A 16,710-nucleotide genomic window follows, 5' to 3' on the forward strand; every position below is an offset into this window, starting at 1 on the left:
CCGCTTAACCCACCGGCCACCGCTCTCCCAGTTCCACCGAGCGAAGCACAAAACTAGGGTTGTCGTCGGAGCCATCTCCCCCGCACTATCCGAGCTTCTGCAATGGCGATCGGAGCCCAGACGCCCGACATTCTCGGAGAACGGCAGTCCGGCCAAGATGTCCGCACCCAGAATGGTACTCTCTTTCCCCTAGATCCCTCGATTTGGTTCACACGCGCGGGCTGTCCATTGGAATAGCTCCATTTCTTGGTCCTCTGTTTTGGATCATCTTGTCGATTTATTGGGGTTGCAGTGGTGGCGTGTCAAGCGGTTGCCAACATCGTGAAGTCGTCGCTGGGCCCGGTCGGTCTTGACAAGGTAAGTCTGCTTTTAGATTCCATAGTCATCATTGTTTGATCTGTTCTTGGAGAACAAGAAAGACTTGTTGAATTTGAGAAATTTAGGTAGTAGTAATTGGGATTTTGTTGCGTTGCCGATGTACATGGCATTGGATTTCTTAAAGATCGCAACTCGTGGTTTGTGTTATGAATTCGAACCTCAGCGGCCTAGAAAAAAGTATTCTTTAAGACAACCGGTGGAGACATGTTGTGATTTTTTGAACGGTTTTATTGTGTTTTTATTTCGTTTTTATTTTTTCTCCCCAGATATTTCATTCATATGATCGCTGGAAAACGTGCATTTGTCTTACTTACAATTGCTGTTTTTTTTTTGATTAGGGTTTAGGTGGTGCCCCTTTATTTTGGAACTGACCCATGCAAATGGTCAGAGCATATGTTGCACATGTGGATTTTTCTTTCTTGTATTCATTTTTCCGATTATGCGTATTCATTTGTTTTCTGTTTTTGTGTCTCTCTAGAAGTGTAAAGAAAAGTAGGGGGTGCCGAGACTCTAATAAATGCAAAGTTATATCTGATCAATACTTTGATAAACAAATTAGTTGATTTTGGGAAAACTGAAAAAATTCATGTCAAACATTGCTTTAGATTAGGTTGAAGGGCCATCGAAAAAGAGTAGATACAATTTGAATGGAAGTAGTGGAAGATTATATAAGTCTCTCCATGATAGAATATTTGGCCATTGCGTAGGAACTAATGATGAAAGAAGATATATAAAGTAATAAAACCAACCTTGAGACATGGAAAAAGCTCATTATCTAAGGTTGTTTTCATCGTGCCATTTATATCACTCGGAGGGGCCAATTTCTTGCCCATACAATTGTTTGAACATAAGCTGAAGAATCTACTTCTTCTGTTCTCTTTAATAATTGTGAAACACACACGCACACACACATAGATAAAAGAGATAATAAGCTCGGCCATAGGGAAAAAATGGAAATAAAAAGTTTGTACCATATACTGTGGATACAAGCAGGCAATGACTTGGGCAATATTTAGTCGTGTAGACATCTGGAAGTTCCAGGGCTACATTTTCTACACCATAGGTCAGGTGCTAGCCTTATATTTCATTATTCATATTATGAATGCATGATTGCTTGACTGTGGGCCCTTATTCATGCTAGTAGGAAAAGTGAACATGCAGGAGTTGAAAGTCCTACTCAAACTTTGTTGGATGCTCAACCTTATGATGAATCCAGTGAAACAACCCTTTTAGATGGTATTTTTATTCAAAACGAACCCTTACAATAGGTGCCTCGAAGGGAAATCTATAGAACCAAGGTCTAGCATGCAAGTGTCAACAATGAGGGTATCTCACAGTAATTTGCTTTGTTTAAGATTCATATAGAGTATAAATAAAATTGGAATTATCAAAATATCATTTTTCCCTGAATAATTTTTTTCCTTCTGCACTCTTTCCAGTTTCTCTAATTAGGTCCACTTCTCATGAAGAGTTCTCCTATCCTGGTTTTTCTAATTTCTTTCTTTTCTTCAATTATTCTTCCGAGCACCCATAGTCAGGTCCATGTAACATGGCATATCATTGCCATCTACTTTGTCTTCTAAGCTCATCAATGGACCTGACCAATTGAATAAGCACCGGGTGGATTGCAGAACATAATAGGCAAATATGATTGATCTAACTACTACGGAGACTAGCAAAGTTAGTACAGTGGCTGGGACATATGGTGTAAACTATAGTGTCAGCTGTCTCCTTTAATTTGACAGGACTCTGTGTTAATGTGAAACATCTTGTAAGCTGCAATCCATGTGCCTTGTTGCACTGCTAGACCTCCGCTAATCCTCTAGTCTACATAACATATTTTGATTTATATCGACTCAATTTGCAAGGGACCTACACAAAAACTCAGCTGCAGAGATATAACACTAATTAGAAGTATAGAGGGCCTCGAGTACCTGTAGCATGTAAGTTGGATTGATGTGCATTCTGCATCCATTTTTCTTTTGGCTGTGAAAGGACTTGGGAAGCTTGGTCATTTGAAAAAAACGCATGTCACATGTTGTGTGTATTGTTGCATATGTCACAAGGATCTATGTTTATCTTTTCTTTATGAGTCCTTTATTTTAAATATGCTGATCAAGCATCTGAATTGCAACATTATGTATCTTTGTAAGTTTCTTGCATTTAATATATCAAACACTTTGTTCTTTAGACTTCTCATGTGTTTAATATATGTTTTTATATTAATCATATTTGTTAAAGGTTCTTTTATATGCTAGAAACTTAATTTCTCACATAATGAACAAACTAGATGCTAGTTGATGACATTGGTGACGTGACAATTACTAATGATGGTGCAACAATACTCAAGATGTTAGAAGTTGAGCATCCAGCTGCCAAGGTAGACAATCCGAGATGTAATTATCTTTCTTACTTCTGTATTTTTCCTTGCTTATATTCACCAATTTAAATTCTTTATATTTGCTTCTCTTTTGGGGATGCTAGGTTCTTGTTGAGCTGGCTGAGCTTCAAGACCGGGAAGTTGGAGATGGGACGACATCTGTGGTCATTGTAGCTGCAGAGCTGCTTAAGGTGACATGTAACCTGATCTTATGGTTCAGATTATGTTGCAGTTATGCACCATAAATCATTTGGGAACATCATTCAGTATTTTGATGTGTTTTCATATTTATATTTTGCTGCAGAGAGCAAATGATCTTGTGAGAAACAAGATTCATCCAACATCCATAATCAGTGGCTACAGGGTGAGTTTTGTTCTTTCAATAGATGATATGTTGAGCATTGTTCAATTATTACGTTTTTTGCATTTTCATGTTTTTATGCTTAATTTTCTATCTTATGGTTATGATCGTTCCTGTTGAAGATTTAATTTTGTTTCTCTAACATTTTTTTGGTACCACTTGGTTGTCTATCAGCTTGCGATGAGGGAAGCCTGCAAGTATGTTGAAGAAAAATTGGCTGTAAAGGTATTAACTTTATTGTTCAATTAATATACCGGTACCTGTGATCATATTCTTTCTGAATTCAGTCGAAAGCTTGTGTAATGTTGTGACCCAGTCAATACTAAATGTACACACTTCAGGTTGAAAAGCTTGGAAAAGATTCCCTCATAAACTGTGCAAAGACGAGCATGTCTTCAAAATTAATCGCCGGTGACAATGATTTCTTCGCAAATTTGGTGAGCTTGATGCAATTGCTTCACCTTGTATCTTAAGCAAGATGTATTACCTTATTCTTCATGTTTGGGTGTTGTAGGTTCATGTTTTTTTTTTTTTTTGACATACTCTGATAGTTGGATTCCTTTCAACTACCTTACTTAATTATGCTAGTATCTGGCTTCACTTTTTTTCCCCCTATAGTGGGAAAGCATATCAGAGAGAGGCAAGGGATCTGTGTCAGTTTCATTCATTGGGGTTTGGAAACCAACACATAGAAAAGCAAAAAGTTATATCTCTACTATATGGTGGAAAAAGATAAGAGGCTGGCTTCACGCCCTGACCTCCAAAGTCTGAAGCCTTCGCTGCTTCAGCGTTCCTCCAGGAAAAAGAAATTCTGCATTCCCCATTTCCCATGCATGCCTTCATGCCTCTGGTGTTCCAGAAAGAAACAAAAGCTTCTGCATTGCCCATTTCCCAAGCACATCTCACACCCTTAGATAAAAAAAAGAGAAAGATTCCTCACCATTGCTCATGGTGAACTCTAGTATATAATCATGTGAAGGCTTGTTTCTGACCACAGGTGGCTGTACTTCAAGCCTTCTGTGTTATTTACAGGGAAGATACTGTTCTTGCAGCATGACATGGTTATATACTTTTTTCGTTCTTTCTATATGTTTCTTCTTTCTTCTTGTTCTCCACTGTTTTCATCATGTCTATATGTGAGCTAGAACCCTGACTGCATCATTAATTAACATAAGTAGCTCTTAGTGATATGCTCTTCCTGTGCCCATATTTGCTTTTTGTTAATTGAGTCCTACTTTCTTTACAATGTTCAATTATATATTACGAAATGTTTAACCTCAATTTTTCTTCCAAAATGTTCATTCAAGTTTCAATAGTTATTTCTAAATGATATGTTCAGTTAATTTTCAAGAAACCAACCCTTTATAGAGAAAATCATGGTTTGAAATTTATTGTTCTGGTTGCTGCCTGGGCACCTTGGCTTACCAAGGGGAACAACATTTTTTCTGTCTAAATTGTACGTGGGGCTTTGTCTTATTACTTTATAGCCCTGAGACTTGAGCATTAGTTTGCTTAGATTGTTTCATATTCAGGACTCCTGAACTGTTTGTTCTGTCACCATAACTTCATTTTTTCTTTAGGTTGTAGATGCAGTTCAAGCTGTGAAGACTACAAATGCAAGTGGAGAAGTTAAATATCCAATCAAGGTTAGTTCCTAAAGAAGTGCCATTTTTTCTTGTTTCATATCTTGCCTTTCTAGATGATGCTAATTGATATGAACAGTAAACAATCTGATGGATTTTGATTGATCTCAAGTTCTTCAGATTACATCTTTGGGTGATGTCTTGTTCGTTGACATATCTCATCGACATGCTTTCTTGGTATAGTGTTTTTAGTGTTTCTTGTGCCAAACTTCCACGATCCGCGCATTGTGCTTCCCTATCAATTTAGTTGAACTTGCGCTGTTATTGTTTTACTATCCAGAAACTTGTATTTTTAAGTCTTGAGCAGCCTGTTTGTGAGATCCCAGAATCTCAGAATTTTACATATTTGAACTCCTAATACTTGTGTGTTTTAAAGTTGTCATGGTGGCCATGCGTGCTGGCTTGTGTTTGTCTGATCTTGTACATTTATTCTAATCATGGTTCGCTATACTAGTGTGTATCTACTGGGTGTACCATACTGTATCGATACTAAACAGAGATTCAGTACAGGGGTCTTATCGAGTCTCGGTATGCCGAATTGACTTCCGTACTAGGTGTACCGACACTGTACCAGCATAGTATCAGTACGGATCCAGTACCAAGATGGCGAACCTTGATTCTAATTCTATTACCTTGCATGTTTTTATTTTCTCCCTTTCTGCAGTGCATCAATATCTTGAAAGCTCATGGAAAAAGTGCCAAAGATAGCTACTTGCTGAATGGCTATGCTTTAAATTCAGGCCGAGCAGCTCAAGGAATGCCTACTAGAGTTGCACCTGCGAGAATTGCTTGCCTTGATTTTAATCTCCAGAAGACAAAAATGCAAATGGGTGTTCAAGTCTTAGTCACTGATCCTAGAGAACTTGAAAAAATTCGTGAAAGGTGATTTTAGCTTGAATAGAATTCTTGTGCTTGAATTAAATTTTTGTGCTGCACCTGATTTAGAAAGTTGTTCACAGCTTTTGTTCTACAAGTTATGCATCATGTAATATCTATATTTCTGTTTCTTTTCTCAACAGATCTTTTGTTAATGCAATCTATCTTGCACTGCCAAATCATCTTTTATTGCAGAAGTAGTATTATGGATGATAATATGACAGTATGCAACTTGGCAAAGCGTACTGCAAAACCAGTTCTTTAAACCTCACTAGGAATGAAGGGGCACATTTCTTTGTGGTAGGCCATGCTACAGGCAGAATTGTCCTTTGATGGGTGGAGATCAGTAACAATAAGTTTTAAGCTGTTTCACTGTTAGATCATAGTTTTAAACTACATGCACAAATTGTAAAGCAACATAAAATTTGTGGTAAAACACAATAAATTCTATCTTATTGCAGTCTTAGTGAACTAAATGTAACTCAATGTCATTGCCATGGTTTCAGAAATACAAAATCTTATTTGTAGATATAGAATTTTAACCTAATTAACTATATGTACTATGTTGTGAACTGGAAAAGCTTGAAAGGGACATCAGAGGTAGTCCTAAATAGGAATGTTTGGTGAATGATGATTCATAAAACTGACCCTCAATAGTTGGGACTAGGTTTGAGGCTATAGCTATGGTTATGCATCGACTATGTTGACTGTTGACTAATATTATCATATGTAATGCTAAGCTCTTGAGGGAGATCTATGATGGCAATGCAAGCTGAGTATGACCCTGTTTGGGGGAGCTGTTAGTAGTAGAGCTTTTGGAAGTAGAGCTTTTGGAAGTAGAGCTGTCTGAAGCAGAGCGTTTATAAAAAGCTGTTTTCTGTTTGGTAACTACATTTCTAAAGTACTGTGGCACTTTAACATTTATTTATTTATTTATTTAGATCAGATTATTTGCCACTTACGCATTATTTTCCTTTTTATTTTATTTATTTATTTATTTTATTGGAATATAGAGGGATCGCCGGCCATTGGTGGTGGCCGGCATGGTGGCTGCCACCGTGGGCAGCCACGAGCTCCCAAACAAAAAAAAAGAAAAAAAAGAAGGAACAGAGGCGGCGGCGGCGGCGGCGTTGAGAGAAAGAAGAAGATAGAGAGGGGAAGGGAGAGGATGGGTGAGAGAGGAAGAGGCGGGATGAGGGTTTTGGGGGGAAAAAGTGTGATTAATGGGGGTATTTTGGTCCAAAAAATAGCTTTCCGACAAAGCTGAAAACAACGTTTTCGGAAAGCTCCAAATTGGAGCTTCTCCCCAAAAGCTGTTTTCAGCTTCCCGCAAAAGCTGAAACAGCTTTCCGAAAATTTTACCAAACACCATTTTTTTATCTAAAAGTAACTTTGGAGGGCCAGAAAGTGCTTTTTGGCCCTCCAAAAGCTTCCCCAAACAGGGCCTATATCATAGCAAGGTTGAAGTCCAAGTTAGATCCACCAAGGCCATTATGCTAGTTTTTTTTTGTTTTTTTTTGATTTTTTAGTCATATGCCATATGTTTTTGCGGTACTTACCCCCTAGCAAGAGTTTGTAGTGAAAACAACCAAACATCCATGGGTAAAGGAGAGCTTCCTTTATGATTTTGGAACTACAGTCCAATCTGACGTGGTTGTCATAAAACTTTTCTTTGCATGTCATCAATGTAAGCCTCTACTCAAACTTCTTTGATTCATATTTTTTACCAATTTCTTGCTATAAGTATTCCAGCCCCCAATTGGCTGTATCAACTATGCCAAGTATTTTTTATATGTAGTTGGTAGAACTACCTATTTTTTGGTAGATGAATTTGTGCGTGCTTTTTTACTTGTTTATTTAGTTGGTCATTACATTACTAGGAACCTTAATAACCTTTCCCTTTTTACAGAGAAGCTGACATCACAAAAGAGCGAATTGAGAAAATTCTAAAAGCGGGAGCTAATGTTGTACTGACAACCAAGGGAATTGATGATATGGCACTAAAGGCATGTTTTTTCTTTGGTTATTTATCTGTGCAAATACATAAATACATATATATACATGCATGCATGCATGATGCAAGCATGCATTTTTATATTTACATTTCTTTTTCCTGAAATTGGCAATAATTCTGTTATACAATTGAACCTCACTACGTTGCCTGGGTATTTAATATGTTTCTGATGCTGAGTATTACTGTAAAAGCTGCTTCAATGTGTTGAACCTGTGTTTTTCTATCCACCTCTTCGATGATATCCTCAGAATAATATATGCTAAAGAAATGCAGTTATGCTTGCTGGGGCAGTCCATGGAAGCAATGAATATTTGTTGGGTATGATTTTGGTTGTAATTGTATAAGTTGATGAGTATATATGTCATTTGTGTATTATCACGACCCTTTGGCTTCCTTTTTTTCATTTTACACTTGGCGAGGGGAAGAAACTGCTTTTTTACTCCTAACTTGCTAATAGTTTTCTTTTTCTACTTCGGCGAGTTCTGCAAATGCTTTAAGGGGCACTGTTTTTTTCTGCAATCTTTGTTGAATTCCTTTTCTTTTTTACTTGTTTCCCTCCTGTCCTATTGATTTCTCTCTCTCTCTCTCTCTCTCTCTCTCTCTCTCATGCATGAACGGCCCCCCTCCTTCCTAAAGCTCCTTTTTCCATGTTTATTAATAGCTGCTTGTGTTAGTTATGCCACTCCTGAATCCTGATTTGTTACTGTGCTTGTAAATGCAGACTTATTATCTACTATTTTACTTGGATAGATATCCATGCTGCTGCCTCATGACTATATAGCTTCTGCCTCTCTGACTTTGTGAACTAAGACACAGAAACATGCATACTTACATGATGATGCTTTTATGTTAAATGTTTTCACACAAATGACATTGCAGTATTTGTGGAGGCTGGGACTATTGCTGTGAGACGTGTTCGCAAAGAGGATTTGCGACACGTTGCCAAGGCCACTGGTGCAACTGTGGTATTTTTCGATTCCTTCTGTTACAAAGATACAAATTTTGATTATCTGATAGCTCCTATAATCAATTCTTGAAAGTTGGATTGGATTCTTAGAAATATGGGCGTGCATAGGTTTTCTTTTACATTTGTTCTTCATTTTTTTTAACTGTTGCATGATAGGTGCTTTTATCTTTAAATAACTTTGTGCAGATGCTATGCCCATTTTATCATTTTGTTGAGATATCATCTTCTCTCTTTGATGACACATTTTGGAAATCCTGTTCTTAAATACACTACCATAGCATGGTAGGTTTCTATTTGTAGGCACTTAACAGAACAAATAAAACCTTCTTTTTCATTTCAGCTATCTTTTCAAAGTCTTGTTGGGAATATTTTCTCCCAGTTTCATTTACCATGGATTTTTAATGCCTTTTTTTTAACAAAAAGTGTCCTATGCCATATTTTCTTATTGTTGAGTAATAAATTTGTTATTCTTTAACTCGATGAGGTTACTATATGCATAAAAGAGAGCAGCCATGTAGAAGATCTTTGAGGTACATTCTTTCTGATGTTCACAAGATTTCACTTTGAGGTATCTGAAAAATCTGTACCAGGGTAATTTCTACCAAATATTAATTCTTATGTTTTTAAGTAGTGGTTGCTTGTTGCTTAGAAAAAACATCAATGAGGTATACTACATGGTAAGTTTTTAGATTGAGATTTTCAAAACATGTAGGTAGACTTTTATTTTGGCATAGCTGCTCTGCCTATGGTATCAAATATCAATCCTGCAATGTAAGATCTCAATTCTCATGCGGCTTACCTTAAGGAGCACCTTGCCTTCTAATTTTCTGCTACTTTTTGGTTTTTCTTTGTAAAACAATTAATATGTGCCTGCTGGAGTATTGAATAATGCAATAGTTTGCTTTATTTATTGATATCCCTTTATGAAGTAGAATTGATCCATTAATAAACTATAGTATTATTTTTTTTAAAAAAATATTCAATATATGATAAATATATTGATTTAAGATAAAATTTGCTTAGTGCAGTTTTACAAATAAAAAATATGATAGGAAGGTGATTTTGGGAAGACAATTAGATTTTAAAAACTAACTGTCACTATCTCTTCATCACATAACAAAACACTTAAATACTAAGTAAGAAAACAACGACCAAGTATTTAGCTACTTTCCAGTCTTTAATAAACGATATTAAACAATCATCCTCAGCAATATGAATTAATGGCAATAATATTGAACATGTGATATTGGGTGTTTGGAGTAATTGGATTGTGGTCTTTGGATTTGGTTAGGCTATTTCCCTAGTTATGCCGACTATTTTCTGGTAATCTCTAGAGTGGCATCACCAGCATGTTCCTCCAAAACCTTAGAATTGCTTTTCCACCTTATCATCCTGCATGTCTGTGTTATTGGTGTTATGCAAGCCTGGCCTGTGTAGAGATTATTGGATGAGATATTTTAAACATAGAGAAATCTAGCATAGTTAAGAGTCTAAACTTGGGAGCATTATCTCATCCTTAGAAACTTCATTGCCCGTGCAATTTGAAATTGTTGGATGTGATAAACCAATGCTGGAGAGGAACCTGATGCAATTGGGCTATGGTTATGATATGAGTTTAACAGGTTTGAGAGGCCAGATAGAGGAGAGGGGGGCGGGAGATTTATTGGATGATTTATATCTATAATACATCTTTGAAGATGATAATACCTTCTGCCAAGAATTTTAGCTATGTCATCTTCTTAGAAACTTTCTGGTGTATATTTTTGTTTCATAGGCCATGGCATTGTGTAAAGATGAGATAATGTCCCATCCACAATTATTCCTTCCTTCTGTTCTAAACTGCTGTCATGCATGTATTAAGCATCACCAGCAATGTCATCAGCCTAATGGCTTACTGGTTTGCTTATATAGCATTAGCTTATGCTGCTGTGGAAGGGGTTAGCTACTATGCTATCAATGAAGTCTCTGGGATGAAAATTTTTCAAAATGCAAAGATGTTGTAGATTATACATATTTGAGACAACAGACTGAATACCCCTCAGTTGGAGCATTAGGGCATGTAAGAGGGTCTTCTAAATTATTAAACATCAAACTAGCTGCATTTTAATTGATAAAGTTGAACCCATAAACTTGAGAGATTCAATAATAATTTTTTTTTCCTCTGGAAGAGGAGTGAAGAAAGACAGGTTGAATTACATTCTGTATTTATTTTCTCATTGACTGATGTATATATGTGCTTGTAAAGAATAGAGCTATTCTGTCTATTAGCCTCTTAATTAAGTTTTTTTTTCCGCTTTTAGTATTCCTGCAATTTATCATTGGTGTTCTTGAATGGAATTTTGATGTTCTTTACCATATATGTCCTGAAGCAGCATGGACTAAAAAGAACACCTTTTGCATGGTTGCTCCTTGGTACCTTCCTGGAGGAAAAAAAACAATTATGTTGTTTCTTAAGCTGGGCTTTGTACCACAGTTTGCCTACAACACTCGCATGTTCTGAAAACTTCAATACCTATGAACTTTGTCATTGCCTGTACACACTGATTTTTCACTTAATTTGTTACCTCAATCCATTATCCATGTGCTTAAATTGAAGTCCAGTATCTGGTTTATTTGTTAAAATCAGAAATTGATTCTCTACAGGTTTCCACATTTGCTGACATGGAAGGAGAGGAAACATTCGATTCATCATTTCTCGGATATGCTGATGAAGTTGTGGAGGAACGAATTTCTGATGATGATGTAATCCTGGTGAAGGGTACTAAAAATACTAGTGCGGTTAGTGTTCATTCACTTAAATCTTTATCATTGACTTGGAGCCTGCTTGCTGTAATCCACATCTGGAATAATGTGTAGCATTAAGCATTTTGCTTTTCTTCTCCCTCAGGTTTCATTGATACTTAGAGGTGCAAATGACTACATGCTTGATGAGATGGATCGATCTTTGCATGATGCATTGTGCATCGTCAAGAGGACCCTTGAGTCTAACACGGTAAACCTGACGTTGATTTGCTGTTCAAAATTTTTGGTTCTCTGTATTCTAAATACCAAAATATTATTGACCATACATGTAATATTTCCTCATTAGAATCTGGTTGAGAGAGAGGTGATAAATCTAGAATTTAATTTTTTCCAAAAGATAGCATTTCTGTACTTTGTTTCAGATTTTACTTAAAAGAGTATGCCCCATGCTAGTTGATTGCACTTAGTATTTTATGTGAAAGAGAGAGAACAGAAAATCTTCTTCTCAGTTTAGAAGTTGAGAGATCAGAGAAGGGAACATTTTTTGTGACCTTGCTTGCAATATTTCTTTGAACCTAACTGCTACATCTGAGAGATTGTTGAAGATTTAGGAGCATACATGAAGTGCAAATATCAACTTATAGTCCTTAGCATTCAACAATACAACAGTTTCTCTCATCAGTTGGTGATGTAGGTTGTTGCTGGTGGTGGTGCAGTGGAGGCTGCATTATCTGTGTACCTCGAGTACCTTGCTACAACTTTGGGATCTAGAGAGCAGTTGGCAATTGCGGAGTTTGCTGAGTCTCTTCTAATAATACCTAAGGTTATCTGCAGTTGCATATCTGAATAGTTTTTTTTTTCCTGCCTTTGTTTTTTGATTGTAATAGAAGCATAAACTTGTCGGTGACAGGTACTTGCTGTGAACGCTGCAAAAGATGCGACTGAATTAGTTGCAAAACTTCGGGCTTATCACCATACTGCCCAAACAAAAGCAGATAAGCAGCACCTTTCAAGGTATTGTGAAGCATCATAAATGCTGCTGCCCATACTCCGGCCCAACTAAAAAAAAGTAGATAAATTTTGTAGCTGGCGCCTTTGGGTATTCTAATATAGATTAGGGTACAATTTTTTTGCTCGAATACAGGGAAATAAAAAAAATGAAGAGAATTGATAATATATATTCAAGTTGCTAGTTCATTCTTATTTCTAATAATATGTTATGCCCCAGGTTTTATTGATAATTCAAATTATAGCATATTGGACTACTTATATAAAGAATTCTAAAATTAAAAGGCTAAATCTTGTAGGAGCAAGGGCAAGACTTGGTGGTTAGCGTTAATGAGTCTTATGTAATTTGATAACAGCAAAATCTATTTTCTGATTTTTCTTCCTGGAGCATGTGCTTGGTAGAACAAAATTATCAATCCAACCTGGCAATCATTGTCTGGAATTGATCGAAACACTTGCACCTGCCACCTTGTATCTGCAAGAGTGCCTTGTGTTTTGATGCGTCTTGTCCTTATTGCATTGAATTCATTTCACTTATACCAAAATTCTTCTATTGGATTAGTTCGCACTCTAATGGTGGGAATTTGAAAGCATTGATAGTGCTGAATGTGCCCCAAAATCATGATATTACTCGTTATCCTGGGAAATTCAATCAACATTCGGTTCTTTTTTGACTTGTATGTATAGATGAAAAATATCTTTGGTCACGTGTAGATTATCTAGGGAATATGCTGCCTCTTCTGTTATAATGTTTCTTGCTTGGCGAAGTTTCATTTGACACCTTTTACTTTTTTGCAGTATGGGCTTAGACCTATACAAAGGAACAATCCGCAATAACCTAGAAGCTGGAGTTATTGAGCCTGCAATGAGCAAAGTGAAGATATTACAGGTAAGTAAAACATTTCAGGTTAATGCTAGACCATCAAAGATTAGTGGCCTTTTTGTTTACAAACAAACTTGTCCATGTAAAAATCAAATTAGGGATCACGCATATAAATGAGGTGCTATGATGCCACTAGTGGATAGCCCACCCCAGTTCTACTAGTTGAACAAGGAAAGTGAACCATATTGGCAATCAATTTGTTCCACAACCCTATCAACTTCTGTTGAAATAGCTCATTCACAGTTCTTGTTTGAAGTGCACGAGTACAATATTTTCTTGTTCCAGTTGTTAAGATTCTTTCAAATATTTTGGGTGCAGTTTGCAACTGAGGCGGCTATAACAATTCTGAGGATTGATGATATGATCAAGCTTGTTAAAGACGAACAGCAGAATGAAGATTAGAGATTGGTTTTGGTGGCCTTAAATGAAACCAGATTTACAATTTTGCGATTCTCGGTAATTTGTTGCCATTCCACTTTAGAGATGGGAACTTTTGTGTCCCTGTCCGTCAATTTTGGTAACGATAGGGATGTCTATAAACTCGCACGGTTCCCATGTTCTGACACGGGAAACTGCTAAACAAATCATATCTGTGAATCGTATCAGTCATGGCTGAGAATTGTTCTGGTTGGTCTGTACTTCCAGGATTGTTCTTGAATGGTTTCCTTAAATTGAATGATATCTCGGAAACTGTAATGCTGAATATACACGATGCAACCCAACTTGTCTAGTTCCTAGGATCCAACATTTTCAACTGGAGTGTTGTTGGGGAGCGGCCGTATGAGCGATACTATGATTGCATAGGTCTTTCATCAATTTGTGGTAAGGTCTCTCCACAGTCCTCAATTGCTGAGTCAGTCTACAAGTACCATCTGTCAGAAGCTCTGTGAGCACCATTGTGGATGTTTGGAAGCAAACATGAAGTATAAGGAATGCTGAAGTAGAACAGAGATCTCACATGAAAAGGGTTACAACTGATTGGTCCCGTGTGAGTAGTGCTGTGTGGCGTCACTTTAATGGATCAAAAATTATCCAGGCCCAAGTGTTGGCCCACCATCCACAACCTCCAATTTACTATAAAAAGAAGCATGACCTAGGACAAGCCTCATTTCATCTAGTGGGTCAATGCTAAAACTACACTGATGCTGCGGAACTTTGAAAGCCCATGATGAAATCTGCATGGAGCAAACGCGAATTGCCGAAGCACACAACAAATGATGTGTGCTCAGAGATGAGGGGTGATATTATTCAGATCAGCCACTTTGAATATATCTTCCAGTTCCAAACCACTATAGCAGAATTACTCCAAACATTCATGCAATTCTAAGATAACTTCGGCTTCTAAGACGGCAGATCCCAAGATTGGAAATCATACTTAATTAACTAAGCAAACAATCTTATATCTTTATTAGATTTCAAACGTGCAGCTTACATTGAGGGCGTTCCTTCCAACATACAGCCTGTTTTTAAAGTGATACTCGTAAATCTTTTTCTTGAAGTCAAATCCACCTCCATGCATGGTTTTCTTTGTGTTCTGTAAGGCATGCAGAAGTTCAACATAACAGCAACAAAAGCATGCCCAGCAAGCACTACCAGATGGCCTGGGAGAAGGTACAAAGAAGTCAGTTAGCGAGCAACTCTTCAAAAGCAGAGATGACAATTTCAAACATGGAACTTTGGAAGCAGACTAAATGAAAGATACATCACCTATCCAATTCTCCAACTAAAATAAAATAATGATATGTTCCAAACAATAACCATCATGAAACAAAACTAACTTGAACTTAGAGAATTATGATAAAAAGTGTAACAAGCGTTCTGATGCAATGCGCCCTTTTGCATGTGTGCTGTGAACCGCCCACTTGGGGTTGGAGCCTGATCCCTGAAGGAGCGTATCTAGCAGAAGCTCAACCAGCAGCAGGCACAGATGTACAGCTCCTGATATCCTAAACTATAAGCAATTCCTTCTTCCTTTTCCAAGAGTTAAATAGAATGGGCTCATAAAAAACTTGCATATACTTGTGTCAAGGCCCAAATCTATCCAATGTTTACGTTTGCATTCTATTTTGGTAATTAATATGCTAAAAATTGTAGGCGAATGCATCAAGAAGCAACAGCAATTCTGTTTCCTCCAAAGAGATGCAAGCATGAAAATTTTTATAGGTGAGCCTACTACCATTCACATATAATAGAGTTGTTATGCGGCTAACGAGCCACCAGCCTTTCTTTAATTGAACAGTTTGATTTAGACATCTTCCTTCTACACTGTTATTCTACCTTTTCAATTGAAAACCTATCACAAGCTCTTCATTCTTCTACATAGACAGCCTATTTGTTAAAATGTGAGTGGATGCATCCAAAGGGAACCACAATTCGGTTCCCCCAAAGAGATGCAAACACTAGATTCTTATAGGTGACTTACTGACCATTCACACATAAATGACAGCTATAAAAGCTGTGCAATGTGACTGGCTAATTAGCCACCAGCATAATTAATGTAAAAGATGCGATCTTTCAACTCAAATGCCCAATTTTCAAACTCCACATTTTTCTTTTCCCAATCCTGTCATCTGTTTGCTAAAATGTGAGTGTGTGTGCATCAAGAAGGAAACCTAAGCTAACTCTGCGGCTCTGCCCCACTGAGATGAAAACACAAAGCCCTAGAGGTAAGCTTAGTGACCACCCACACAAAGATCACGGTCATAACAGCTGAGCCGTGTGACTGGCTAATAGGCCGCCAGCAAATGATCTCCTCTTTTCCATATATAATTTCTTCCTTTCAATCAATATCAATCAGAAAAACCCGTTATAAAGTTGGAATCTTTACTTGTATACCAATTCACTATAGCTGATTAGGGAAAAAATTCTTGAAATCATAAAAGACATGAATTAGGGAAGAAAAAAGAACTTTACGCTAAACGAAAGAGGCATTTTGCTCAGTGATGATTAATACCGTTCAGATCTGGCTGCTCTTCTTTCAGATATACCCCTTCTTGGACTTGGCACAGCCGATAGATCCCCTTCCTTCCCATCGGAGCCAATGGGGCTTCGGAATTCGAGCTCGTCATCTCGGAATTCGGCAACATATAGGCATTCTTCTTCTATTTAATGCACTGAGAACGAGCCCGGCCTCCCGAGCACCCACGGGGACCGCAAGGCCGCCGGCGAGGAGGTCGACTTGTTCATCAGCATGGCGGCGGCGGCGGCGGCGGGGCCGCGGACAGCGAGACCGGGAGAGTCCGCTAGGGTTGGGGCATTATAATTTATAGAACGAGCACCAGGCACGTGCGTTTCAAGTTGGTGTAGACGTGGACGGCCGTGATCCCATCTTTCAAAGGATTCTTTTCTTGGCTCTTATGTTATTTGATAAATATATTCTTTTCCTATCGTTTCCACTCCTTTTGTTTCTCAACGTGTGCCGGAAATAAAAAGGCGTATTAAAAAAAAAAAAACGGCGC

The 16,710-nt window shown here is 37.6% G+C and overlaps 1 protein-coding gene and 1 long non-coding RNA gene across 2 annotated transcripts; one reads left to right on the plus strand and one right to left on the minus strand.

Annotated features, from left to right (window-relative positions):
* LOC103711644 (T-complex protein 1 subunit alpha) lies at positions 1–13,957 on the plus strand. The gene is made up of 17 exons (XM_039126561.1): positions 1–175; positions 293–357; positions 2,669–2,758; positions 2,863–2,949; positions 3,063–3,122; positions 3,294–3,344; positions 3,461–3,556; positions 4,700–4,765; positions 5,427–5,644; positions 7,548–7,648; positions 8,532–8,617; positions 11,263–11,397; positions 11,507–11,611; positions 12,056–12,184; positions 12,272–12,375; positions 13,168–13,258; positions 13,571–13,957. Exons 1-17 carry the CDS (start codon positions 103–105, stop codon positions 13,652–13,654), a joined length of 1,641 nt encoding a protein of 546 aa, XP_038982489.1. The 5' UTR covers positions 1–102; the 3' UTR covers positions 13,655–13,957.
* Positions 13,958–14,594: 637 nt separating this feature from the next.
* On the minus strand, positions 14,595–16,499 carry LOC103711643. Its single transcript, XR_604797.4, has 2 exons — positions 16,206–16,499; positions 14,595–14,853 (listed from the first exon to the last, which is right to left on the minus strand). It is a non-coding gene; the product is annotated as an uncharacterized LOC103711643 (long non-coding RNA).
* Positions 16,500–16,710: the final 211 nt, after the last annotated feature.

The sequence above is a fragment of the Phoenix dactylifera genome, chromosome 5, assembly GCF_009389715.1.
Source record: "Phoenix dactylifera cultivar Barhee BC4 chromosome 5, palm_55x_up_171113_PBpolish2nd_filt_p, whole genome shotgun sequence".
Classification (NCBI taxonomy): domain Eukaryota; kingdom Viridiplantae; phylum Streptophyta; class Magnoliopsida; order Arecales; family Arecaceae; genus Phoenix; species Phoenix dactylifera.

Coding starts and splice junctions, on each gene's coding strand:
- LOC103711644 (XM_039126561.1), top strand. CDS start 103: ATGGCGATCGGAGCCCAGACGCCCGACATTCTCGGAGAACGGCAGTCC. Junction 11,612..12,055: donor GGACCCTTGAGTCTAACACG/GTAAACCTGACG, acceptor TTGGTGATGTAG/GTTGTTGCTGGTGGTGGTGC. Junction 12,185..12,271: donor CTCTTCTAATAATACCTAAG/GTTATCTGCAGT, acceptor TGTCGGTGACAG/GTACTTGCTGTGAACGCTGC.